The sequence below is a fragment of the Canis lupus genome, chromosome 29 (assembly GCF_003254725.2).
Source record: "Canis lupus dingo isolate Sandy chromosome 29, ASM325472v2, whole genome shotgun sequence".
NCBI lineage: Eukaryota > Metazoa > Chordata > Mammalia > Carnivora > Canidae > Canis > Canis lupus.
Window position 1 is genome coordinate 26,538,142 of NC_064271.1, and position 26,886 is coordinate 26,565,027.

The window sequence follows — 26,886 nt, forward strand, 5'->3', positions numbered from 1 at the left end:
GGGATCGAATCCCACGTCGGGCTCCCGGTGCATGGAGCCTGCTTCTCCCTCTGCCTATGTCTCTGTCTCTCTCTCTCTCTCTCTGTGTGTGTAAAATAAAAAAAAAAATTAAAAAAAAAAAATAAAAAATAAAAAAAAATAAAAAAAAATAAAATGTTATTATAAAGTCTCAATATGTAAAACACTGTTACCGATAAAAGGATGGTCAGAACAGTGGAACAGAAGAGAAAGTTCAGAAATAGGCCCAAATACAAAAGAGAATATGATAAAGTTGTTACCAGTTCAGTGGGGGGCAAAGTCAATAAAGGATGTTGAGGCAGCTGCATAGCCATGTTAAAAACAAAAAATAAAGTTGAGTCTATATGTCACACTATGTCTCATGATAAATTCCAAATCTATAAAAGATTTAAAATTTTAAAATGAAATCATGAACAACATTCTACGGGGGGAAACATGGGAAAATTTCATTTTACCTTGGTGTGAGGTTGGGCCTTGCTAACAGTGACTACAGATCTGGAGACCGTAAAAGGAACAAGTAAATTAAACTATATTTTAAAAATAATTCTTAATATCAGAAGATCCTTAGACAAGATCAGAAGATAGTCATATTGTAGGGTAGGGCTGAGGCTAGTCTCTTATAAAGACTTAGGTAGAAATTGTTTTTTTTTTTTTTTTTTAAGATTTTATTTTATTTGAGAATGGGAGCAAGAGAGCACAAATAGGGGATATGGGCAGAGAGAGAGCAAAAATAGACTTCTCACTGAGCAGGGAACCTGATGCAGGGCTTGATCCCAGGACCCTGAGCCAAAGGCAGATGCTTAACTAACTGAGCCACCCAGGTGCCCATAACTTAGAAATTGTTAAAAATAAGACCAGTAACGGGGATCCCTGGGTGGCGCAGCGGTTTGGCGCCTGCCTTTGGCCCAGGGCGCGATCCTGGAGACCCGGGATCAAATCCCACATCGGGCTCCCGGTGCATGGAGCCTGCTTCTCCCTCTGCCTATGTCTCTGCCTCTCTCTCTCTCTCTCTCTGTGACTATCATAAATAAATAAAAATTAAAAAAAAAAATAAGACCAGTAACCCAACAGGTAAGTTGACCAAGCACATAAACAGTTCACAAAAAAGGCATTGCACATGATTCTTAATGATATAAAAAGATGCTCAACTCACTCATTATAAAGAAAAGCCAGATAAAACCAGAGAGAATAATTTTTCACCTGTCCAGTCAATTAAAAAAACAAAAGTTTTTTTACATACTCTCTGTTGGAGAAAGTGTGGTAATATAGGGAAATTACACTGTTAGTGGGAGCTTAAATGGATGCAACCCCTAAGAAGTTAATTTAGCAGTGTTTATTATAATTACAATTGCAATTTAAAAATCTCATATAATTACATGAAGTTTTTTTTTTTTTAATTAAAAATTTAGGAAGAAAATAATTTAAGCACTCCTAATAAGAAAACATTTGAAACAATATAGCATTTCCTCAAGTTTTATTTCAATTAGTTTTTTTAAAAAATGTTTTGAAATGGGTTTCTCTTTATTTGTACATAGCCTGAACCACCAAAGAAACCATCTAATTGGAGAAGAAAACATGAAGAATTCATTGCTACCATAAGAGCAGCTAAAGGCCTTGATCAGGCACTTAAAGAGGGTGGAAAACTTCCTCCTCCTCCTCCACCCTCTTATGATCCTGGTATGTGGAATATTGTAGACAGAAATCTTCATATGAAGAGAAAATATTGATGGAATTTTTATAAATTTTAAGTTGTTACTAAGAGTTAATTTATAATAACGGAACCTGCTGAAACATAATCTTTAAAAATTGAGCTATAAAATAATGGTGATAATTCAGGCATTTAGGCTTATAAAGACAACATAAGACATAAAGGCTTATGTTGGTGTTGAACATAGAAATATGATCTTTTTATCTCAATACTCATTTAAACATAAATCATTAAAATATCATTTGAAAAATTATTGTTAGTAATTATCAAATGTTAATATCCCAGGAAATATTTGAGGATGTGCATTATCATTTGAAATGTAGTCATTTGGTAAGATTCAGATTGTTATGTTGCCTAGTTCTTTGGTATCTTCTCATCTGGGAAAGAAAAAAATCATAATACTGTTTCTAAAAGGTACATATTCATGTGGGGAAAACACCATATAGATTGGTTTACCTAAATTATGCTTTAAATTCATATGTTACTATATTTTCTTCATTAGGTAGATAAGAGTTGCTTGTTATCAAAAGCAAGGCAAAATGCTGGCAAACCTATATAAGATATTGAGATACTGAAAGATTTAAAATTGCACAATTGACACTTTGACATTGGCTATTAGAATAGCCTAGAGAGGTAGTTATTTTAATATAACAAGTTAGCTGCATGAAAATTGTGTTACTATTCTTGATTGAGATTTATTTCTTAGTAAAGGGAAGTTCTTATAAAATAGGGTGATGAAAAACGTAGCATAAGGACTATAGTCAATAATGTAAATACATTATATGGTGACATGGTAACTAAGGTGGTGTGGTTTTAATAACAGAATTGTGGAATCACCATGTTGTACACCTAAAACTAATGTAACATTGTATGTTAGCTATACTTCAATAATAATTTTTTTTTAAAAAAGAAGTCCTTTAGAAAATTTAGATATGATCATTTTTAACACTTTATCATAGTGGAGAGGCTGACAAACTATTTCTATAAAGGCCCAGATAGTAAGTATCTTAGCTAATGAGGTATATTTTTATCTCTTCCATCTGTTGAGACTTCTAAGAGAAAATACAACTGTATAAAATTGATTAAACTATTTGACAGTTTTCCCCTAATTAAAATAAAAGATTTTAACAGATGAGTCTAAATTTTAAATTTTATTTTTAATGTAATGTGATTTTACTGCTTAGCTTAGTCTACAGTATAAAAATATGTAGATATGGTAAAAAACATATGGTACAGTATAAAGGCATTTAAGAAAGCTTGTTTTTCTTCTATTTATTTATTCTTTTGTACTAAAGATCTATCTTTTGGGGTTCTTTTCCCCCTCAAATTTGATTCTAAGCTGGGAAAAAATTAGAATTTATCATATACCAACAGACTTTTTTCTTGAACGTCTTTATTAAGTTTAGTAGTCAGATTCGGTGGTTATAAGGAAATGACAAGTTTTGTTTATCAAATGTTATTACTTTGTTAGTATCTTGAAATATGTTCATAAAAACTTAAAATTCTTTATGTTTCACTTCAAGAATTATGTTATTAATCTTTCTTTTATCTGTTTTAGATTATATTCAGTGTCCATATTGCCAGAGGAGATTTAATGAAAATGCAGCTGATAGACATATTAACTTCTGTAAAGAACAGGCAGCACGTATTAGTAATAAAGGCAAATTTTCTACTGACACCAAAGGAAAGGCATCTTCTCGGACACAGGTGAAATGCTCAATTATTTCTACAAATAAATGAGAAAATGACTCTTTGAGGTTCACAATTTTTTGCTTATGCTTTCCAGAACATTCAGTTGCAGTTTTCTTACCTGCTAAAATTTTTATATTACTGTTCAGGGATTTGGTAAGAAATTTCAATGTTTAATTGAGAACAAATATTTAAGACTATTAATTTTGAATGGACTTATTTAGTAGAGTCTTCAAAATATTGCATGTGGAAAAAGGTATTAGAAAAATATAAGAAAACTAGTTAAAAAGTAGTGGTACTAGTAATAGTAGTACTAGTTAAAAAGTAACCTGAAGCAGATTCAGAGGACAAGGGTTTAGAAGAGTGAGAAAATGACAGTAAAAATCCACATTTGAAAATCATGTGAATACTGAATGTTTCCAAACACCCGAGAGAGTGAAATGCTGGGGTCAAGTCCAACTACTATTTATGAACTTTTAGGCAAGTAACAATTCATGTAAGAGAGCTTTTATTCCTTTATTTGTGAAGTAATCTATATGATTTTTGTGAGAAGCAAATGAGATGGTCTATGTGAAAACACTTCAAGAGCCGTAAACCATATAAGGATTTTGTTAGATGAAATTTATACAGTACTGTTGTTTTTCATTAAGCATACTGTGACACAAAAGCTTTCATAATGTCATACCCTTTTTAAATGGATTTATTTATTTCAAAGAGAGGAGAGAAAACATGAGTGGGAGGGGAAGAGGGAGAGAGAAAGAGACTCTCAAGCAGAGAGTTTCAGAGGACTCTTGAGTGCGGAGTCTGAGATACAGGGTTCCATCTCAGGATCCTGAGATCACAACCCTGAGATCATGACCTGATCCCAAACCAAGAGTCAGACACTTAACCAACTGTGTCACCAAGGCACGCTGTTAATGTCATATTTTTTTTTTTTTTTTAATGTCATATTTTTAAGCGAACTTTGTTGGCTTTCAGTAGTCTTATTTTTTTAAATGGTTACCCTAGGAATAACAGTGCATTTCTTAACTTACCCCATCTGTGGATATTTCCACATAACTTCTCACTAATCCACTAATCTTAGTGTTAATTGTTTAATTGTTATATATATATATCTATCGATAGATAGACCCATCAATGTTCTTAATGTATGTTGTTATTCAGTATTATACTTAACCCTTTAAAAGTCAACTATCTTTTAAAGAAATTAGAAGAAAATAAATTATAATAATTTACATACATACATGCACATGTATGTTTGTGTACACCCCCATATACTTTGTTTTTCTTTCTTCTGCGGCTGCTGCCTGATACACATATTTTGTATTTTATTTACATATTACTCATGTATTACCATTTTCAGATCTCTTCATTTCTTCTTGTATATCTCAGTTACCATATTTTGTCATTTTCCTTCAATCTTACAAAGCTGCTTTAACCTCCCAAGAGTGCAAGGAATTTTCTGGTTTGGGCAAAAAAATGAAAAAATGCCTATATTTTGCCTTTACTTCTCTATTGAGATTTTTTTGTGTGTTTTTTCACTATTACCATATTTTCCTTTAGTTTTTCTGTCTATATCCCTTTATTTTTTTTAACATATTAGTAATAACTGTTTTGAAGACTTTCACTGCTTATATGTAATACATTTATGCCCACTAGGGTTATAGTGTTGACTATTTTTTGCCAAACATAGGTTATGTTTTTTGCTTTCCTTTTTCCTTTTCTTTCTTTGTCTCTCCCTTCCCTTTCCCTGTTCCTCTCTTTCCTGTAGTTAAACCCAGAATACAGTTAATCAGTTTTCTAGAATTGATTTTGAATGGCTTCTAGTCTCTTAGAATCTTCATTTTTTAAAAGATCTTTTTTTATTTTGTCTATAGGACAGTTAAGCACTCCTTTACTTACTTCACTCCTCCACTATTAAGTTTGTAATCTGTTACTGTATTTAATTTCTTGAAGTTGGCTATTTTTCTAATTTCCCATGTTACTTTTTATAGTTTCTAATTCCCTGTTAATATTTTCAGAGTTGCCTTTTATTTATTTAAATGTAGTAAGCATAATTGTTTTATATTATGTATCTGGCAATTGTATCATGTGATCTTTATAGATATGTTTTTTTCTCAATCATGGTTTCTTATATCATTATATAAATAATTATTGATCATTTGGTGCTTGTTGCCCTTAAAAAAATTATTCATGAAAATTTTTCATGTGAAGAGCCTTCTTGTATCTTCCAGACATCCAAGAGTACTACCAGTCTGGAAGCACTTTAAATTGTTGGCTTAGTTTGGCTGGCCACTTAGTAATGCAGATTTATATAGCAAATCTATGTGATGGCCAGACTATTGTTATAATCTCAAATGGTGTTGGCCTAGATTTTTTTTTTTTTTTGTCTTCTTATCTGACATTCACTGCTTATAAGGTGATTTTTTATACTTTTTAGAGCACTTTTACTTGTTAGTTGAAAGGTCAGTCCAAATTGTGCCTTCTTACTATTTTATCAGAAATGAATGCCCTCCTTATTCTTTAAGCTTTTTCAATTTCAGGAAAAGTTTTTGTAAGCATAAACCTTTCACTAAGGAAATTTATGAGATTTGTGATTTGTGTAAAAACACATGAAATAATAAACACTTAACGAATACATATTTAATGAATGAAAGAAATATGTATTGAATATAACTATAAAAATAAGGTGATTTTGCTCTTCTCATCACTAAAATGGATTTATAAAAAATTGTTAATCACTAGAGTCCTCCTGAAAGCCTTTGTTATCCCAATGGAATTTTTGTTTTTTAAAGATTATATTTATTTATTCATAAGAGACACAGAGAGGGTGAGGCAGAGACATAGGCAAAGGGAGAAGCAGGCTCCATGCAGGGAGCCCGACGTGGGACTTGATCCCCGGACTCCAGGATCGTGAACCTGAGCTGAAGGCAGGCGCTTAACCGCTGAGCCACCCAGGTGTCCCTCCAGTGGAATTTCAACTAAATGTAGAATAGATGAAATGCAGCTCAGTAAGGAAGGAGTCTGTGTATCTGGGTCAGGGGAACAGCAAGTTACTGAGAGACAGGTGAATATGTTTTAAATGCAGCATTCAGAGTAGTGTAAGGATTCAGGATAGAAACTATAACCTGATTAGTTCTGGTTTAAAGTAATAGGAAATATTATAGGAGATAGATAAGGTTAGGTTAGGATCCGGACATCTCAGAAATCCTGACAATAAAATTGAGTAAAACAGGGATCCCTGGGTGGCGCAGCGGTTTGGCGCCTGCCTTTGGCCCAGGGCGCGATCCTGGAGACCTGGGATCGAATCCCACGTCGGGCTCCCAGTGCTTGGAGCCTGCTTCTCCCTCTGCCTGTGTCTCTGCCTCTCTCTCTCTCTCTGTGTGACTATCATAAATAAATAAAAATTTTTAAAAAAATAAATAAATAAAATTGAGTAAAACAATAGGAGGCTTAGTGTACCTGAATGACTCAGTCAGTTAAGCACCTGACTCTTGATTTCAGCTGAGGTCGTGATCTCAGGGTCATAAGATGAGACCTGCCTCAGGCTCTGCGTTGGGCGAGGAGTCTGCTTGAGATTTACTCTTTCCCTCTTCCCCTTTCTGCTTACTCTCGCTCTGTCTCTCTCTCAAAACACACACACATAAAAGCCAAAAAAAAAAAGTAAGAGGCCTAATACTGAGAGGGGAAAAACAAAGCACCTTTTCAAATAAATATATATTTTTTCTGGTTGTAAGACATTAAGTTAATATCTAATATGTACATAAAAACGTTTAGTCCTTGCTATGTAATGGTACCAGACTCTTGCTACCAGTGCCCAGCCTAAAGATTTGACCTCTGCATCTGTAATATGCTGTACCAGCACCCTTTGTTTATGTCAATCAGTTTGCTCTTGGTTGGTACCAGTTTTATTTAGCCTACTTTTAGTAGATGTGGCTCCGATATTTTAGCAGGTCTTTGTTAGGGCTTGTTGTCCATATTGTTAGTTTTGAAATCTTTCCTAATGTCTTCATTGGTATTTTAATGAGAGATCCCCTTTTAAAGATTTTTTCATTTTAAAGAGCACTTGTATGTGAGTGGGGTAAGGGCAGAAGGAAAGAATACCCAAGCAGATCCCCTCTGAGTATGGAGCTGGAACCTGGCCATCTCACAATTCCAAGATCATGATCTGAGCCCAAACCAAGTCTGACACTCAACCCACTGAGCTATCCAGGGGCTCCTAGATGCCCTTTTCCTTTATTTTTTTAAAAAATAATTTTTTATTTTTATTTTAAAAAATCAGTTAACACAGTGTATTATTAGTTTCAGAGGTAGAATTTAGTGATTCATCAGTTGCCAAGTGCCCTTTTAACTCAGAAACACCTCTGAGATTTTCAAAGAAACAGTGTCTTTAAATGGCTTATCTCCAATGGGTCCTAGTCATTTGTTTTTGTTTTGTTTGATTTTTTAGTCATTTGTTCATTTGGCAGACAGCTATTGAAGATTATCTAGTTGCCAAGTGCTTAAGAAATGTCTTTTCCTGGCATAATAATGCCAAATGTGCATGGAGTGTGTGTGTGTGTGTGTGTGTGTGTGTGTGTGTGTGTATGTATGTGTATGTATATGAGAGAGAAGTGTTTTTATCAAGATTTATTTTCCTGGACAGTCCTGGTGGCTCAGCGGTTTAGCACTGCCTTCAGCCCAGGGCGGGATCCTGGAGACCTGGGATCGAGTCCCACGTTGGGCTCCCTGCATGGAGCCTGCTTCTCTCTCTGCCTGTGTCTCTGCCTCTTTCTCTCTCTGTGTCTCTCATGAATAAATAAATAAAATCTTTAAAAAAAAAAAAGATTTATTTTCCTTAAAAGGTCACATTCTAAATTTTTAAGGGTATAATATTTGACTTTAAAATTTATTTTTAGCTAACAGTTTTTGGTAGTAGCATATCTTAAATTTTATACTGATCATGGGTTTTAAAATATAATTTGATTTTTGAATATTATTTTTAAAACCAGTTTTTCACATAAAGTGCTAAGTAGTCTAAATATGTATTGGGCTAAATCTCAAGTACAGTAATCACTTTATAGTTGATGCATAGGGCCAGAACTAAAGTGGCATGAGTCTTAATTCCTGTTCTATTGTTAAGTTAGGGTCTAACCTTGGGAAGTTCATTTTGTTATATTGGAGCAGATGATCAATAAGATACTTTAGTATTCAGTAACCGTAACATTTGGCTCAGGTAAGAAATAGTAAAATAAAATTGATAATGATATCTTTCTAGAGAGGAAAGAAGAAATAAGTACCTTATCTTTCTTCAACCCATAGTCTATTCATCTAACATAATCTGGTGAGGATAATGAAGCCAGAATTAGCTCTTTTCTCTTCACATTCAGGAAATCCATAAGGCAGCTATTGTAAAACTTGTCCACACTTTTTTTGTGAATTATTATCATTAGGAAATATGGCTGGATTATATATATGAAATATAAAATCACACCCAGGAATATGTAAAAATTTTGACCTTTAAATCTGCACTACTAAGTGAGCATCATTGGGTGTTTTTAAGTTTTCCTGTTAATATTTGTTTGGCATTTAAAAATCTTAACATTGGAGACATATTTTCCATTTGGCCTATTTTTTTTTTTTTTTCTGTGAACTGGGCAGAGCTCCTCTTAGTTTATTTTAGCAGCGGAACAGCTGAGCCAAACTTTTAGTACACTAGTTTTGAGATGGAACATATTTTGGGAAACCTTTCTCTGAGGTTATGTGTTTTATTTTAGTCTATACTTTTTCAATTTGGGTAATTTAGTAGCTAATTTAAAAAGTTGCTCAGTTAAGGGTATGTGAGCTTTTGAAATAATAGTTTATAACCTATAATCAAAAAGCGATGTTGATAAAATGTTTATTTTCATTATTTTAGTATAAGCCTCCTGCACTTAAAAAGTCAAATTCTCCTGGAACTGCGTCATCAGGATCTTCACGATTACCACAACCAAGTGGCACTAGCAAAACTGTTGTAGGTAATGAACTTCATAAAATAACATGATTTTTTTTTTTTTTTTTTGTAGGGATAGAAATGAAGCTAGTGTCCTGTTCTGGATTATTAAAATAGATTTATAATTAGGAAGAAATGTGGAGGATAAGTAATTCTTTCTGGGTAAAAATAAAGTAACTTTTAATAACTTCTACTTAAGATACTTTGTAGTACTGTTTTTCCACCTTGAATGTCCATCCTGGATGTTGTTCTTGATAAATCACTTCAGAGTAGTCAACCAAGTTCTTGTCTTGCTTCTTTGACCACAGTATTTTTCCCTCATTTCTGTGTATACTGCTCTGAACCTGACAGTTGTCCTAATAGATACATGCTTAATGAATTAAAGATATTGACTAACTGAAGTGTACTTTTATTTTTATATGAATTATAATAAAGAAGTTAAAAATGAAGAATGCTATATGTTATTCTCTGAAATTGCATTTTTAAAAATCTTTTCTTAGTTGATAACTTGATTTATTGCCAGAAAGATCTATTGCCACTAAAGCATTGTTTTCCTTGTCAGATGCTCTGTTTTCTGTGATATTTCTTTTCCAGAATGTTGTTAAAACTAATAACTTTTTTATTATAAGGTGTGCCTTCAGGTAAAACTGTGTCTTCAGTTAGCAGCTCTTTGGGAAACAAACTTCAGACCTTATCTCCCTCCCATAAAGGGATACCAGCCCCTAATGTAGGGTAAGTCTATTTGAATTTAATTGATTAATAATACACACACACACACACATATATATATATATATGTAAATGATACTAAAGTTTTATTTTGTTTAGGCAGTTGGCTTTTTTATTAACCTTAATTTTCTTTGTGAAGTTAATTTGTCTTTTAACATATTGCTGATCAGGGGCACATACATTACTATTGAGGGTCTAAATTAAGGTAACTATTTTGGAGAAAAATCTAGTGGCATGTATCAGGAGCCCAAAACACATTCATAGTTTTTGAATAATTTTACTTCTGGGAATCTAGTCTAAGGAAATCATTTGAAATATAGAAGATTTCCATAATAACCATTACTTATGGAACAATATGTATCAGGCACTGTGCTAGACATTTTTCATATATTTTTGTTAAAACCATCCCACATGGCACCATAGGATAAGGGGATCAGAGAAGCAAAGTAATTTGCTTAAAGCTACACAGCTATTATAAGAGTTGGAAGCAGGATATAAATTAGAGCCTTTGGCTCTAAACAGTTATCTCTTTCTTATGGTTTTATTACAATGTAAAAAAAAATAATATCACCTAAATTTTTAGCTTTGTTTGGGAAGCAAGTTAAAAATATATATACATTTATGTAATCATAAAATGTATATACATTTTAAAGGGGATGATTCTATCAGAGGAGAAGAATGTAGAATACAAACTGCATGTATACTGGGATAGAAACTGTAAAAATGTATGTAGACAAAAAGACAAAATATGCTAAAATATTAACAATGGATAATTATTTTCCACTTATTTAATACTTTTTACTTTTTATCTAAGTTCTATATATATGGCTTTTAAGAAAGTAGCATAATTAAGCTTTCCACAATTATTTTAATGTGGAAGAAATTGTTGGTAACACTAGAGATTCAAAAACTCCTCCTGTCTCAGTAGAAACTCCCTTTCTCTTCCATTTTGGTGAATCAGAAAATAAAGGGTTACCATGTAATCATTAGAACAAGGGCCTATGTCTGTATGTTACAGATACTGATAAAGTTATTTAGGAAATACAGCACACATTATTTACAGATATGAGTTATCACTTTTCTTTTTAAGGTAGGAAATATATATGTAGAGTTATTTATCAAGGGAGAGCAACTGTCTTTTGTTTCCTAATTTGGAAAGTACAAGACCTAAAGGGAGTTTAATGTAATTATCATTATAAAAAAAAAATCAACTAACAAGATCTCACTTTAAATGTTTTTTCTTTTTGTTGTGCTTCCAAAAAGAAGACACAGGCTATCCTTAAGAAAGAGATTATCAGTTGAACAGATGGTTAAAAGTAAAATGTTTTCATCTTTCAGTGGTAAAAAACTGATTTTATTTTATTTTTTTAGTTTCCCTACTGAGTTGACTCATAATTTTTAATTAAAGTGTAGATGGCAATATGTATTTTAACTTTTACAAATCCTTTTTACTATATCACAGAATCGCCTTCCATGTTGAATTATAGTTTCATTTGCACTTGATTATGAATTAAAAGCTGAAAATTTTTAGTGCCTTTCCTCATACTGGTCATTTTTTCAGTTGGCTGTATTAAATTGCACACACCCTACCCTGTATTCTTAATAAGGCATGTTAAGCTGGCTGGTGTAATGAAAAGTGAAACTGACTTTGGATTAGAAAATTAGGCTTCTAGATCCTACTTTGCCAATGAATAGCCATATGACTCTGTTCATACCTCTTCTGTCTCACTCATGACATTCTGTGACTCTGCTTAGACCTTGGCAACTATCTGATACAATCTGACCAACATTTATATAATTCCTAGGAGAAAATTTGTTTTTACTAACAAGCAAAGACTTTGAGCACAGCAATTTTATAAATTATGCACTCTTAAAATGCCATGAAGATTTAAAATTTCTGGTTGTCTGACATCATATTAAACTGTCAAACATAACTGTGTAAATCCCAATTGTACATTTTATATATATAGTCCTTACATATTAGAAGAATGTTTCCAACTACCACAAAGAGCCTTGGTTGCTTGTGGCCGATATATTACCATATTAACTAGAACATTACTATATTAAATAGAACTGTTCATGTCTGTCTATTTAGTGGCAGAGTTGTCTTTTTCTTTCTTTTTTTTTTTTTGAGTTGTCTTTTTCTAAAGAATTATTGAGCGTATTGATTTTGTTATTTATTGATCATACTGTTTTTTTCTTTTTTTTTTAAAAAGATTTTATTTATTTATTCATGAGAGACACAGAGAGAGAGAGGCAGAGACACAGGCAGAGGGAGAAGCAGGCTCCATGCAGGGAACCTGATGTGGGACTTGATCCCGGGTCTGCAGGATCACGCCCTGGACTGAAGGCGGCACTTAAACCGCTGAGCCATCGGGGCTGCCCCACACTGTTTTTTTCTTTTGCTAGATTGTAAGCTCTGTGATGGCAAAGCTCTGTGTATCTGCCTTGCTTACAGATATAACTATAAAGTGTAATGTAATTCCTGGCATATAGGCACACAATAAATTTTTGATGAATAAATGAAACAAATAATAAATTAAATCCCTCATTTGTCAACTTGTTGGCACATCATAGAATCATGGTCCTGTCCTGGTGGGATAATTAGTTGAAGTTTGTATGGCAATCATTATTTCTGTTGACACAGATGATTCAGGATTGAGTAAAGGTGGAATTAAGATATATGGTTAGAAAAAAAAAAAAAAAAAAAGATATATGGTTAGTTGTAATGTTCAAGAAATTGAGCACCTTCTGAGATTAGTAAAATAGAGTCATTTCAATAACTTGAGATTGTTTAAACTGTTGTGTATATAATCTTTATTGTGGCCATCTTTAATCATGCTATCAATGATCTTTAATATTTAGCATATGTTAGAATCATACTGCAGAAAAGGACAAATTCTCATTTATGTGGTAATTAACTTCTAGATAACTTGTGGGTTAACTGATGTTATCGGATTTTTCTTAAGCAAAAAATACCCTCAGTGGAAAACTGTCCCCTATTGTAAAAGATAACTGTCTTTAATCCTAGGAAATTTTACAAATATGGTGAAACACAAAGGTTTTAAATAAATATTACATATTTGAATTGTGTCACAGAATTTACACAGTCTTGAGATTTGTGTTTTCTTCGTGGCTAATTACCAGCTAACTTGTAAATTTTAGCTGATAATTTACAGTAGCTAAAATATCAAATATCAAAGATTTACTTCTGTTCAGTTACTAATAAAAACACATTTACTTTGGAGTTAGACTAGTAGATACAGTAAAACTAGAGCAACAGAATGCATTGAAGAAGAATTTCTTAGTGAATTGAATTTAGTTTTTCTTTTATATTGATAACAGTAAGAAACAAATATCTGGTTAAGTACATTTTTGTATAAGTGGAAACAGGTTTTTCTCATAAACCAATCTTTTGATATGTGAATTGAATTTGTGTGGAGCATTGTTTAGATTTTTGTGAACTTCTCTATCATTTAAATTGATTGATCTAGAAATCCCTAAAACAACCTAGAATTGCAGAGTGTGGCTTCTTACATGGATAACAGTGATTGAGGCTATTGGCTTTTGCCATGTATATAGGATTTGTAAGTTTAGGATCAAAAGTAGAAGTATGACACATTTCAAAACTTCAAATGTGTCAGAACATCATAACTGTAGGGTTTTCAGGATAGAAAATATGAACTGGTAAATTCTTTTCCAATATTCTTTCTTAAGTCATCTTTCTATTTATATTAATAATATAAATATTTCTATTTCTATTTCTATTCTTTCTTAAGTCATCTTTCTATGAGTAAGCCTACTCATAGGCTTGCAGTAGTCTTATAAGACTGAGTGGCTTACATACTCCTGAGTGACTCACTCTCATGTTATCAGCAATAAACAAGGACCTTCCTAAGGTCAAAGTTCATTTCAAATTAAAACCTATTCCAGTAGGTTGATATCATCACCAAATATTTCTAAAAATGTGAATTCATGGGATGCCTGGGTGAATCAGTAGTTGAGTGTCTGCCTTAGTGGCGTGATCCCAGGGTCCCAGGATCAAGTCCTATATTGGGCTCCCCACAGGAATCCTTCTCCCTCTGCCTATGTCTCTGCCTTTCTTTCTCTCTCTGTGTTTCTCATGAATAAATAAATAAAATCCTTAAAAAAAAAAAAAAGGTGAATTCATTCTCAGCTATAAATATTTGGAAGCTTGGCAAATATACTATTCATATTGTGGCAGTTATATGCAACTACAGATTTTAAATTAAAAAGTCTTGGTCAAAATTACAGTTTATCATCTATAGAAATGCATTGGCTTCATAAAAAGTAACGTATATTTGTCTGGAATTACAAGAGAATGTAGTGCTATGATATTTCTCATAACTCTTTAATATATCCAAAACCTTTAAAAATCATCACTGAAAATCTTCAAATCTTCAAAATCTTAAAACACTGGCATTCTCTCATATGTGGAATTTTTTAAAGATTTATTTTATTTATTCGTGTAAATTTATTTATTCAGATGCTCAACCACTGAGCCACCAAGGTGTGCCTCTCATATGTGAAATTTATATATATATATATATATTTTAAAGATTTTATTGATTTATTCAAGAGAGACAGAGAGAGAGAGAGACATAGGCAGAGGGAAAAGCAGGCTCCATGCAGGGAGCCTGATGCAGGACTTCATCCCTGGACGCCGGGATCAAACCCTGAGCCAAAGGCAGACGCTCAATGGCTGAGCCACCTAGGCGTCCCAAATTTTTATATTTTAGAGCAGGGATCCTCTTGAACTATGACCTGAGACCCAAGTCCTGCCAACAACTGGTTTTATTGAAACATGGCTACACCTAATTATGTATTGTCTATGGCTGCTTTTCATGCTACAATGGCACAGATGAGTATTTGTAACAAAGATAGCATAGTCCATAAAACTTAAGATATTTATTGTCTGGCCCTTCATTTTTTTTTTAAAGATTTTTTATTTATTTATTCATTCATGACAGACACAGAGAGCGAGAGAGAGGCAGAGATACAGGTAGAGGGAGAAGCAGGCTCCATGTAGGGAGCCCAACAGCCCAACGTGGGACTCGATCCCAGGTCTCAGTATCAATCTCAGGATCATGCCCTGGGGCTGAAGGTGGCGCTAAACCGCTGAGCCACCCAGGCGTCCCCTTGTCTGGCCCTTCATAGGAAAAATTTAAGTCATGTGGAATATCTGGAAAGTTTGACTATGGGTTGACTAGTGGTCCATGGAACCAAAGATTCTTTTAAGTTTTAATAATCCATCGTATTTCTGTTCCTGAGTTGAAAGAACAAGAAATTAAAAAATATTTTGTTGTTTACTCTGACCAAATCTAGATGCCAATTTAAGGACATATCCTTGAATTTCATATGGCATTGAAATCATATGTGTATCATATTGCTTAGTCTGCACCAGATATGTGCTGTGTGAGTGGACTTAGTTGACTTCAAAATATCCTCTTTTTAGCAGTAACAAGACTACTTCTTCTGAATAGATTTCTTTATTTCTGTCTGAATTTCTTTCAGCTCTTGGGTAATATAACAAACATTACCAAGTTGGAACTTTTAAAAGAAAAATAGCATAGAGGTAATCCATAATGGATTACTATCAGATTGAAATTATATTCCTCAAACTTTGTGAATATGTGTATACAAATCACACAAACATATACATAGGTAGGTAGATCATCTGAGTTAAGTTTTATAACACAACTGTATGGACAACAAAACAAATCATCATTGGAACCTGCCATTCAACTAGGTTTTCAAAATCTGAAAATACTGATTAATTCTCTCATATATGGAAAATATGTAATACTTGCATTAGATAATTACTTTTAGATTTTTATTAGATTTTACATATCTCCTTTCTCAAATTGAACTTTGTTGTGTCATATGTAAGATTTGAGTAGTTCTTATCATATTAGAGAAATGTTTTAAAAATGTAGTTTTAAATTTTCTAAATCTTAATTTCGATACTTCTGAGAAAAACATAAGATCTTTTATTACTTATTCCAAAGCAACAGATATCTTTTGTGAGATAACCACTGTTTGGAACAATAATATTTTGATAATTGTTAAGCAATTCAAATAAAAATCTGATTTTTACTTAATTTTTACTTTTATTAAATAAGTAAAATTTCTAGTAATCTTTTACAAATAACCCATCAAATTTTAATTTGAAACATTTTAGAAATTATATAAAACATATATTTAATGAATACTTTTATAAGTTTTTTGAGCATAGTTGACATAGAATGTTAAATTAGTTTCAGGTGTACATCATAGTGATTTAACTTTTCAGTATGTTATGCTCACTATAGATGTAGCTACCATCTGTCACTAAACAACACTGTTACAATAGCATTGACTATATTTCTGATGCTGTGCCCTTTTTTTTAAAAGGTTTTATTTGTTTATTTGACAGAGCATGAGCAGGGGGAGCAGCTGAGGAAGAGGGAGAAGTAGACTCCCCACTGAGCAGGGAGCCTGATGCTGGGCTTGATCCCAGGACCCTGGGATCATGACCTGAGCTGAAGGCAGAGGCTTAAATAACTGAGCAACCTAGGCAGCCCCCCCGATGCTGTATCTTTTGTTCACTTGACTTATTCATTCCATAACTGGGATCCTGTATGTCCCATCTCACTCACCTATTTGCCCTTTTCCCTATCTCCATCACCTCTGGCAATCATCGGTTCATTCTTTGTATTTATAGGTTTGATTCTGTTCTTTGTTTATTCATTTGTGTTTTAGATTCCACACATGAGTAAAATCATATAGTATTTATCTTACTCTGACTTATTTCATTTAGTATGATATTCTCTAGGTCCATCCATATTGTCCCAAAAGGCATAATCTCATCCATTTTATGGCTGTGTAATATTCCTGTATGTGTGTGTGTGTGTCTGTCTGAACACCACATCTTAAAGCATTTTTTTAAAATTTTTATTTATTTATGATAGTCACAGAGAGAGAGAGAGAGAGAGTCAGAGACAAAGGCAGAGGGAGAAGCAGGCTCCATGCACCGGGAGGCCGACGTGGGATTCGATCCTGGGTCTCCAGGATCACACCCTGGGCCAAAGGCAGGCGCTAAACCGCTGCGCCACCCAGGGATCCCTCTTAAAGCATTTTTTAAAAGCTTTAAAATGTTAAATAATGTGATGTAAACACCTAATGCAAGCACCATCATCGGCAAAGTATTTATAATAACTTTTATAATAAAATAACCTATGTATAGGATACTGAAAAAACATACAAGTGAATAAAATGTGTCCCTCTGTAGAGACCCTTATAATCTAGAGCAATGACAGATTCTTTTTAGATACTAAATTCCATGAGAATAAGGATAAGGTCTGTTTTATATCCCTAGAATGTAGCATAGTGCCTGATACATAGTAGGTGCTCAGGTTTGTAGAGTTAATGAATAGAATGCAAGAAGCAAATAAGAATGCATTGGAGCAAATAAGCGTCCCTTAAAGAGTATCCTTTTTAAATTATCGAGTAGTGATCTGTTATCAGTAGTTATTTAGGATAGTTCTCCTACCTTCCTAGTTTAATTTTCCCTGCTTCCTACAATGAATGAATATTGGTTGGTGGTAGTATATAGGATTCAATTATTTGGTTGATGTAAAATAATGACATCTCTACAAACCTGCAGTTTTTCCTATTTTCCTCCAGATGGAGCTCCTTTATACTTTTGGTTTTAAAAAAATAGAAAACCAGATGGCATAGCCACTTAACATTTCTACGTGTAATTTTTCCGATTGCCACCCATGTTTTTTTCTATACATCATGCTTTACATTTCTCTATGTAAATTTCATAAATAGCCATTCTTTCTTAGAAATAGAAAGTAAGATAGAGGTAAAAATATAAATATCACTTATTTGATTCCTTACTTTATATTTGGAATTTAAAAATGCAGGGCAAATTATAAAATAATAAAAAGAGAAAGGTACTATGCAATCAGGGAAGGAGAAAAATTAGATTATTTCTGAACTTCATATGAAGAAACATCAGATTAGTCTTATATACCAAAATAATAACTTTTTTTTCAAAATAATAACTTTTAGTTCACTTTTAGCTTCAACAAATTTTATTTTAAACAGTTGTCCTTCTTAAGTTTTTTTTTTTTTTTTTTTTTTTTTTTTTTTTACTAATTCCATTGCCTTGCTGTGTATAAATGTCTCATTTGGATGTTCATCTAAAACTGGCAGGGTGTCTTACATAGTCAGAATTTTTATATAAAATAGTCTAATAGTGGACATTGTATGGACTATCTGAGGATTCTTTTTGATAGCCCTTACCCTAGCAGTCCAATAATTAAGAGCTTGGGGGATAGATTTCTGATGAACCAGAATAATGTCTAAAACAATTTTTTTAATATAAAGAAACAAACAGTAGCAATCTCCTTATGGGTACACCTTTATATATTTTAATAGTAAGATGGACAAGTTAGGCCCTCCACTTCGAACTGGAAGACATGTGCAAAGGTTGTATGACAGTGATACAAAATCAGACAATGCCATCAAAAGACATGAGTTATTACCCATTTACAAGTAAGTATTTGTAACTCAGTTTGGTTAATCTTTTTCAGATATTTCCTTAAGGGCTTTATATAATTGAATACTATAAACTTATATATTCCTATATTTTAAAAAAATCTTATTTAAATCATTTTTAAGCCAAGAAGTGCTAAATAATCTTAAAGGATCTAAAATACATTGGGATCCCTGGGTGGCGCAGCGGTTTAGCGCCTGCCTTTGGCCCAGGGCGCGATCCTGGAGACCCAGGATCAAATCCCACGTCGGGCTCCCGGTGCATGGAGCCTGCTTCTCCCTCTGCCTGTGTCTCTGCCTCTCTCTCTCTCTGTGACTATCATAAGTAAATAAATAAAAATTAAAAAAAAATAAATAAATAAAATAAAACACTGATGTTAGATGAACATTTCTATTCTAAATAAAACTTTTTAGCATACCTTTATTTCTATTAAATTTTAACTTTTAGAGGGGTGATGTAGCAGCCACCTTTATTAATTGCTACTATTTTTATGAAGCTTTCTTTTAGGAGTATATATATATTTTTACATATTTATTTGAGAGAGAGAAAGAGAATGCACAGGGTGAGAGGGGCAAAGTAAGAGAAAGAGAGAATCCCAAGCAGACCCATGCTCATGTGAGTCTTGAGGCTATCACCCCAAGATCATGACCTGAGCTGAAACCAAGAGTCAGATGCTTAACCGACTTTGCCACCCAGGCACCCCTTAGGATTAATATTTTTAAAAAGAAGAGTATAGGGGATATTATGTCACACGTAATAGGTGATACTCTTCATTATTTTTTAGTTGAGAGATGATTATTATAAAAAGACAGAAAACAGGGGATCCCTGGGTGGTTCAGCGGTTTGGCGCCTGTCTTTGGCCCAGGGCGTGATCCTGGGGTCCCGGGATCGAGTCCCACGTCGGGCTCCCGGCATGGACCCTGCTTCTCTCTCTGCCTCTCTCTCTGCCTCTCTCTCTCTCTCATAAATAAATAAATCTTAAAAAAAAAAAAAGAAAACAAAGAGGTTTTAGAAAATATTCAGTCCAGGGATTCTGTTTTGGTTAAATAGCTACGAATTCCACATAAAACCAAGAAAAGATAAGCTATTGCCAAGGACACTCTCCTTTCTGGACTGGCTCAGAAAGCCAAAAAAGAGAGGCCAGTGGCAACAACAGTCACCATGGAACTCTTTCCAAAGAAGTCTTCAGGGTTTTCTCATTTGGGCTCCAATACCAAATCTAGCTCTCTCATTTTAAGATGATGAGATTTGAGTCAGATAAATTACTTACTAAAGTTGAAAAATGTATTATTAAACAGAGTTCACTTAAAGTTAACTTTTAAACCAACTCCTACTACAGAATTCTCTTACTACATATGAGAAGAAGAGTAAATTTAACTAAATATAAAATAAAGATGGGAGAAGTCTTTAAAATATTAGCAGCAGCTGTGTGTTATTTTTAAGTAGTTAGTGATAAATTATGGAAGGAAGAATTTGTGCCCTGAGCCATTTTTCTTAGTACTGTTGTTTCTCTGTTCCCTCTGAAGCATATCTCAAAGAAATACTGACTAGCAGTAAGGTAGAGTAAGTATAATTCCAAAATTAAATCTTCTTTTATTATTGTTTGACCTAGAATAAGCAGATTGCAGATACAGAATAAGGGTAGCACTTTTCAAAGTCTGGACAGGAGCAAAAATGTGTTGACCATGTGAGACTGAGATAACAACATGTTTTAAATACTAATCAAAACTGTTCTTCCCAGTCTCTTAAGAATGATTCTTGACCTCTTAGAAATTGTTACTAAAAGTACATGATAGATATTTAGTATGATTATTATTATTGATACCCTTATTTTTCTCTAATTTCTAAATTATTTTCTAATTATTTGAATGACTTCATTAATACAGTGAGATTATGTGTGTACATCCATAGGTGTGTTTGTATTATCTGTGTATGTCATGTATGTATTATATGAAAATGATAAGATTTCTAACAAGGCTTTATTCTAGAGCCAAAAAAAAAAAAAAAACCGTTTCCTTCCTATTCCTCTTAGGACTCTCACTGGAGGAATCACAGTGAGATTGTTTGGCACATGATTTTTTTAGAGAAGTTCCTAAAAAGGTACTTAGCACTTCCGCAACATCCCTAGAGGGGCTTAAGAGTAGAGTAGATCTCATAATTAGACTGTCAGTGGCTGTTTGAGGAGGTCCAGGGTAACCCATTCATGCACTGTGATTCTTGTCAAAGTTTAGAAATAATGTTAAGTACTATTAAAAGCAACCTCTCTTTGAACAACAGACAGCATTGCATATTGAATATAGTAAGATTTATAATATGACCCACCTAAATTCAAGTGCAAATACTGTGACCTTACAATAGATTTGCAGCTTATTTAATTTCTCTAAATACAATTTTCTTCAAGTTTAAAATGAGAGTAATATCTTCTGAGGTTTCTGTGAAGATTAAACCAAGTGAAGTATGCATAGTACCTGGCATCATATTTTGCATTTGAGAAACAGTAGATTTTGTTATTACCTGCATGTATTTTGGAGGTAGCTATTTGGAATTTCCACTTTCCCAACTTCGCTCTATAAGAAGGAAAAATTTCAGCTATAGTTTAAGAACTTACAATCTAAAGGAATTTAAAAAAGTATCCTGCTTGTTCATATAACAAAATATTGCATATCTCTGAAATGAAAAGATTTGACCAAATCTCTTAAGGGGCAAACTAGCTCTTTATTTAACATCTGACCCCAGGTTCGGTAACATACTGTATAGGTCAGCTTGGTTAAGTTGCTTTTAACCGTTCTTTGTTTCAGTTGCCTCATTTCTAAAATGGAGTTATTAATATGACTTACTCCATTGGATTATTATGAGGATTAAGTAAGTTTATATATGAAAACAATTAGAAATCTAACTATACCAAATGTAGTAAGCAGCATTTTGTAAATGTTAACTAGGAACAGTAAATAGTAGCCATAGTAGTTATAATAGTATCATCAACTATTCTGAATGTTTGTATAAATTGCAATTGATATCCATAACTTCTTCTAAGGTAAGTGAGGATAGTCGTATTTTAGAAAGAGGGAACTTGAACACGGGTTGGACACTACCTCCACATTAGTCAGTAGCATTTAGGATTTGAATCCAGGTTCATCTGAATCCCAAAACCTATACTTTTACCATTGTACCATCATTCAACCGTCTAAGCTTTCTGATTCCTGAAGATTCATGAAGGAAATTCAGTGATTATCCAACAAGAATTCTTCTACTGAGAGCAGATAACCCAGGCTGTATAGTTGGTGAAATTAAATCTTAAAAGGGAAAATTATATAACCCAAGAACAGGGTTTTTTTGTTTTTGTTTTTAAGAACAGTCTTTCATAAATTGGAAATTATTAAAGTGGTTAGGTAAATTTTTTTTGCTTTTTTTTAACCATTATTTCATAATGTATAACATTATTTAACAGTTATTCTTAGGCATTTAATAAGACACATCTCTAATTTAAGGGAACTATAGATTTAAACTTTAAAAAGTTTCATGTAAGGCAAGCATATATATATACATACATATGTAAGTATATATGTATATATACGTATATATGCAAACATATGAATATATATGTATATATATTTATTTTTAGTTGACTTTATTTACCATCAGGTTAGTGTTACCAAATGCAAAATGCTTTGATTTATCCTTAGTTTTGACTACTGTTGTTTTCAGATTTAAAATTAATTACTTGGATTTTACTCTTGAATTTACCTCTCTATAGCTTTAAATTATTTTTTAATCATGTCAGTAAACAATATAAGAAATAAATGCTTGTTATTCAATACCTTTTCATTATGCCATCTCTTTCTTCTAGAACTAACATCAAACCTCGAAATACCACACCACCTAGTTTGGCACGAAATCCTTCCTCAAGTGTGCCTACAAACAAAAGAAAAACATATACTGAGAGCTACATAGCCAGGTATGTTTAACTTTGAGATTCTAATAACTAAAATAAAAATATATTTAGTTTTCTAAGGAGCATATACAAAAATATATATCAGGCTATTAATAGAAAATCTAATTTTTCCTTTGCTATATGATTTATTTTGGCTTTACATTAAAGAAATAGTTTGGGCATAAATAATATTTTTTCTAAACCTTGTAGTTATTATTATTGTAAAGGCTCGAGGATAGTTTGTTCAGTTTCACTGGATTTATTTGTATTTTATATCTTAATTTTAAGTACATCATGATTATTTTTACTTCTACAAATTGAGTAGTAGACCTTTTAAACCACTGGTATTATAATTTTCAGCCGCATTTTAATACATTTAAATTCCCTTGCTGAGGCTGTGATTATCCATGTACATCCCTTTTTTATCTGTCAAAATGTTTGTTCAACTTGACATTCACTCTGTTTTTAAGCATATAATGAAATCCTTCCAATTATAGATATTTTATAAATATACATATACATGCACATGTGTGTATATATATAATTTTTATATATACATGTGCATATATGTATACATCCCAACTTATTCCAGAAAGTTTTAAGGCAATATACAGAGATCCATGACATACAGTGAGATACAATATTTTATAAAAATGAAAGAGTAGGAAAAGGAAAAATGAGAATTAAAAGAGAAGGTAAGAAAAGGAAAGAAATTAGTCCACAAAATATGTGTCATGAGTCCCTGTATATAGACTAGCCTTTGGCCATAAATTGAATCCAAACTTTGTAGCAGCCAAAGTACAGAAGAGAGGAATAGTTAGTTACATGATTCATGTTGTATTAAAAAAAAATCATTTTTATGTGCAGTACAATTAGTCCTGTGACCTCAAAAATCTGCCTATGAATTCTCATAGAGCTACTGAATAATTTATTATTATTATTTTTTAAAGATTTTATTTATTTATTTGACAGAGAAAGCACGCACAAATAGGCAGAGTTGTAGGCAGAGGGAGAGGGAGAAGCAGGCTCCCCACTGAGCAAAGAGTTGGGGAGGGACCCAACCCAGGGACCCTGGGATCATGACCTGAGCTGAAGGCAGATACTAAACTGACTGAGCCACCCAGGGGCCCCTATTATTATTTTTTTAATTTCCTTTAATTTACTTTTAATTAATTAACATGTACCATAATAACTAGTTTCAGAGGTAGAGTTCAGAGACTCATCAGTCTTATATAATACCTAGTGCTCATTACATCACATCTCCTCCTTAATGTCCATCAATCAGTTACCTCATGCACCTACCCTCTCCCCTCCAGCAACCCTGTTTGTTTCCTATGATTAAGGTCTCTTATGGTTTGTCTCTCTCTCTCTCATTTCATCTTGTTTTATTTTTCCCTCCCTTCCCCTATAATCCTCTGTTTTGCTTCTTAAATTCCACATGAGTGAGATCATATGATAATTGTCTTTCTCTGCTGGACTTATTTTGCTATTTTGCTTAGCTTAATACCCTCTAGTTTCATCCACTTCATTGCAAATAGCAAGATTTATTTTTTTAGTGGATCAATAATATTCCATTTTATATATACATGTATATATAAAAGAAGATACCACATCTTTATTCATTCGTCTGTCAATGGACCTCTGAGCTCTTGACATAGTTTAGCTATTGTGGATATTGCTGCTATAAACATTGGGGTACAGGTGCCCCTTTGGATCACTACATTTGTATCTTTGGAGTAAATACCAAGTAGTACAATTGCTGGGTCATAGGGTAGCTCTATTTTTAACTTTTTAAGGGACCTCGATACTGTTTCCCAGAGTGACTATACCTGCTTGCATTCTCACCAACAGTGTGAGAGGGTTCCACCCTTTCTCTCCATCTGCGCCAACATCTGTCGGTTTCCTGACTTGTTCTGACTGGTATGAGGTGGTAACTCATTGTGGTTTTGCTTTGTATTTCCCTGATGCTGACTGATGTGGAGCATTTTTTCATGTGTCTGTTGGCCATTTATATGTCTTTGGAGAAATGTCTGTTCATGTCTTCTCCCCATTTCTTGACTAGATTCTTTGGGTGTTGAGCTTGATAAGTTCTCTGTAGATTTTGGATACTAACCCTTTATCTGATAAGACATTTGCAGATATATTCTCCCTTTCGATTGTCTTTTGGTTTTGTAGACTGTTTCCTTTTCTGTGCAAAAGCTTTTCTTTTTTTTTTTTTAAGATTTTATTCATTTATTCATGAGAGAGAGAGAGAGGCAGAGACATAGGCAGGGGGAGAAGCAGGCTCCATGCAGGGAGCCTGACGTGGGACCCGATCCTGGGACTCCAGGATCACGCCCTCGGCATGAAGACGGCACTAAACTGCTGAGCCACCCTGGAATCCCCAAAAGCTTTTCATCTTGATGAAGTCCCAATAGTTCATTTTTGCCTTTCTTTACCTTGCCTTTGGAAATGTGTCTTGCAAGAAGTTCCTATCGCCTATGTCACAGATGTGGCTGCCTCTCTTCTGCTCTAGAATTTTGATAGATTCCTGTCTCACATTTAGATCTTAAATCCATCTTGAATCTATTTTTGTGTATGGTGTGAGATAATGGTTCAGTTTCATTCTTCTGCATGTGGCTGTCCAATTTTCCCAACACTATTTATTGAAGAGACTTTTTTCCATTGAATGTTCTTTCCTGCCTTGTCTAAGATTAGTTGACCGTGAAGTTCAGGGTCCATTTCTGGGTTCTTTATTTTGTTCCATTGATCTATGTGTCTCTTTTTGTGCCAGAACTATACTGTCTTGATGATTACAGCTTTGTAATCATCAGCTTGAAGTCCGGAATTGTGATGTCCTCAGCTTTGGTTTTCTTTTTCAATATTCGTCTGGCTGTTTGGGGCCTTTTCTGGTTCCATACAAATCTTAGGATTATTTGTTCCAACTCTATGAAGAAAGTCAGTGATATTTTGATAGAGATTGCATTGAATGGATAGATTGCTCTAGGTGGCATAGATTATTTTAACAATATTTGTCCTTTCAATCCATAAGCATGGAACATTTTCCCATTTCTTGTGTTTTGTTCCCTTTGTTTCATGAGTGTTCTATAGTTTTCCGAGTACAGATCCTTTGCCTCTCTGATTATGTTTATTCGTAGATTTTGGTGCAATCGTAAATGGGATCGATTCCATCATTTCTCTTTCTCCTGTCTCATTGTTAGCATATAGAAATACAACTGATTTCTGTGCATTGATTTTATATCCTACCACTTTGCTGAACTCCTTATGAGTTCAGCAATTTTGGAGTGGAGTCTTTTGGGTTTTCCACAGAGTATTATGTCATCTACTAAGAATGAGAGTTTGAAGAGTCACTGGATAATTTAATAACTTTTTTCCTCCAGTTTTATTCAAAAATAATTTCATACATCACTGTTTAAGTTTAAGGCATACAGCAGGATGGTTTGATTTATATATATTGTGAAATGATTACCATAGCAAGTTTGATTAACATCCATCTTCTCATACTAACAACTTCTCTATCTATCATACAGCAGTGTTAGCTGTAGGTAGGTTGTATACATCACATCCCTCCTACCTATTTATCTCCTAACTGGAAGTTTGTCCCTTTTGACCACTTTCCTCTAATTTACCATCCCCATCCAATGGATAACTTCTTAATTAAAATATCTACTATAAATATGACAATGAATTTCATAAGATGCTTTCTTAAGATGCCCTCAATGCAGGCCTATTACATATATCCTACAATTCATAGAAAATTGTTGTGATATATATGTATTAAATATAAGTATATATGTTGTCTGCTTTTGTTATAAATATATAGCATATACATATACATATGTATATAGCATATATAGCATATACAGAAATCCAGGGATAGATTTTCAAGTATCTAAGATACTATCTGTCAATCTTGGAGATTACTCTTCAGAAAGAAGCACCTGTGGAACTTTCTAAAAATGAACATGCCCACGTTCCTCCCAGAGGTTTTGATTTCTTTGGTTTGGATTTTTAAAGTTTTAACAGTGATACCTATACATAACAAGGGATGAGAACCATAAAGGAATTAAGTGAATTGCTACCTTTGCAACTAGACTGTTTCACTTGAGATTTTTTTTTAAGATTTTAAAAATTTATTTATTTATTTAGAGAGAGTGAGAACACAAGCTGGAAAGAGAGGCTAAGGGAGAGAAAGAAACAGACTTCCTGCTGAGCAGGGAGCCTGACAACATGAGGCTTGATCCCAGGACTCCTGGGATCATGACCTAAGCCAAC

General features: G+C 33.3%; 1 protein-coding gene across 13 annotated transcripts in view; it reads left to right on the top strand.

Annotated features, from left to right (window-relative positions):
• The window catches only part of ZC2HC1A (zinc finger C2HC-type containing 1A), a 184,520-nt gene that overhangs the window by 15,060 nt on the left and 142,574 nt on the right, over positions 1–26,886 (top strand). For all 13 annotated transcript variants that reach the window (XM_049103708.1, XM_049103709.1, XM_049103711.1 and 10 more), the window contains exons 4-8: positions 1,554–1,695; positions 3,285–3,433; positions 9,312–9,411; positions 10,016–10,118; positions 22,528–22,635. In XM_049103708.1, coding sequence (XP_048959665.1) covers positions 1,554–1,695; positions 3,285–3,433; positions 9,312–9,411; positions 10,016–10,118; positions 22,528–22,635 — 602 coding nt within the window. The remainder of the gene's footprint in view (positions 1–1,553; positions 1,696–3,284; positions 3,434–9,311; positions 9,412–10,015; positions 10,119–22,527; positions 22,636–26,886) is intronic.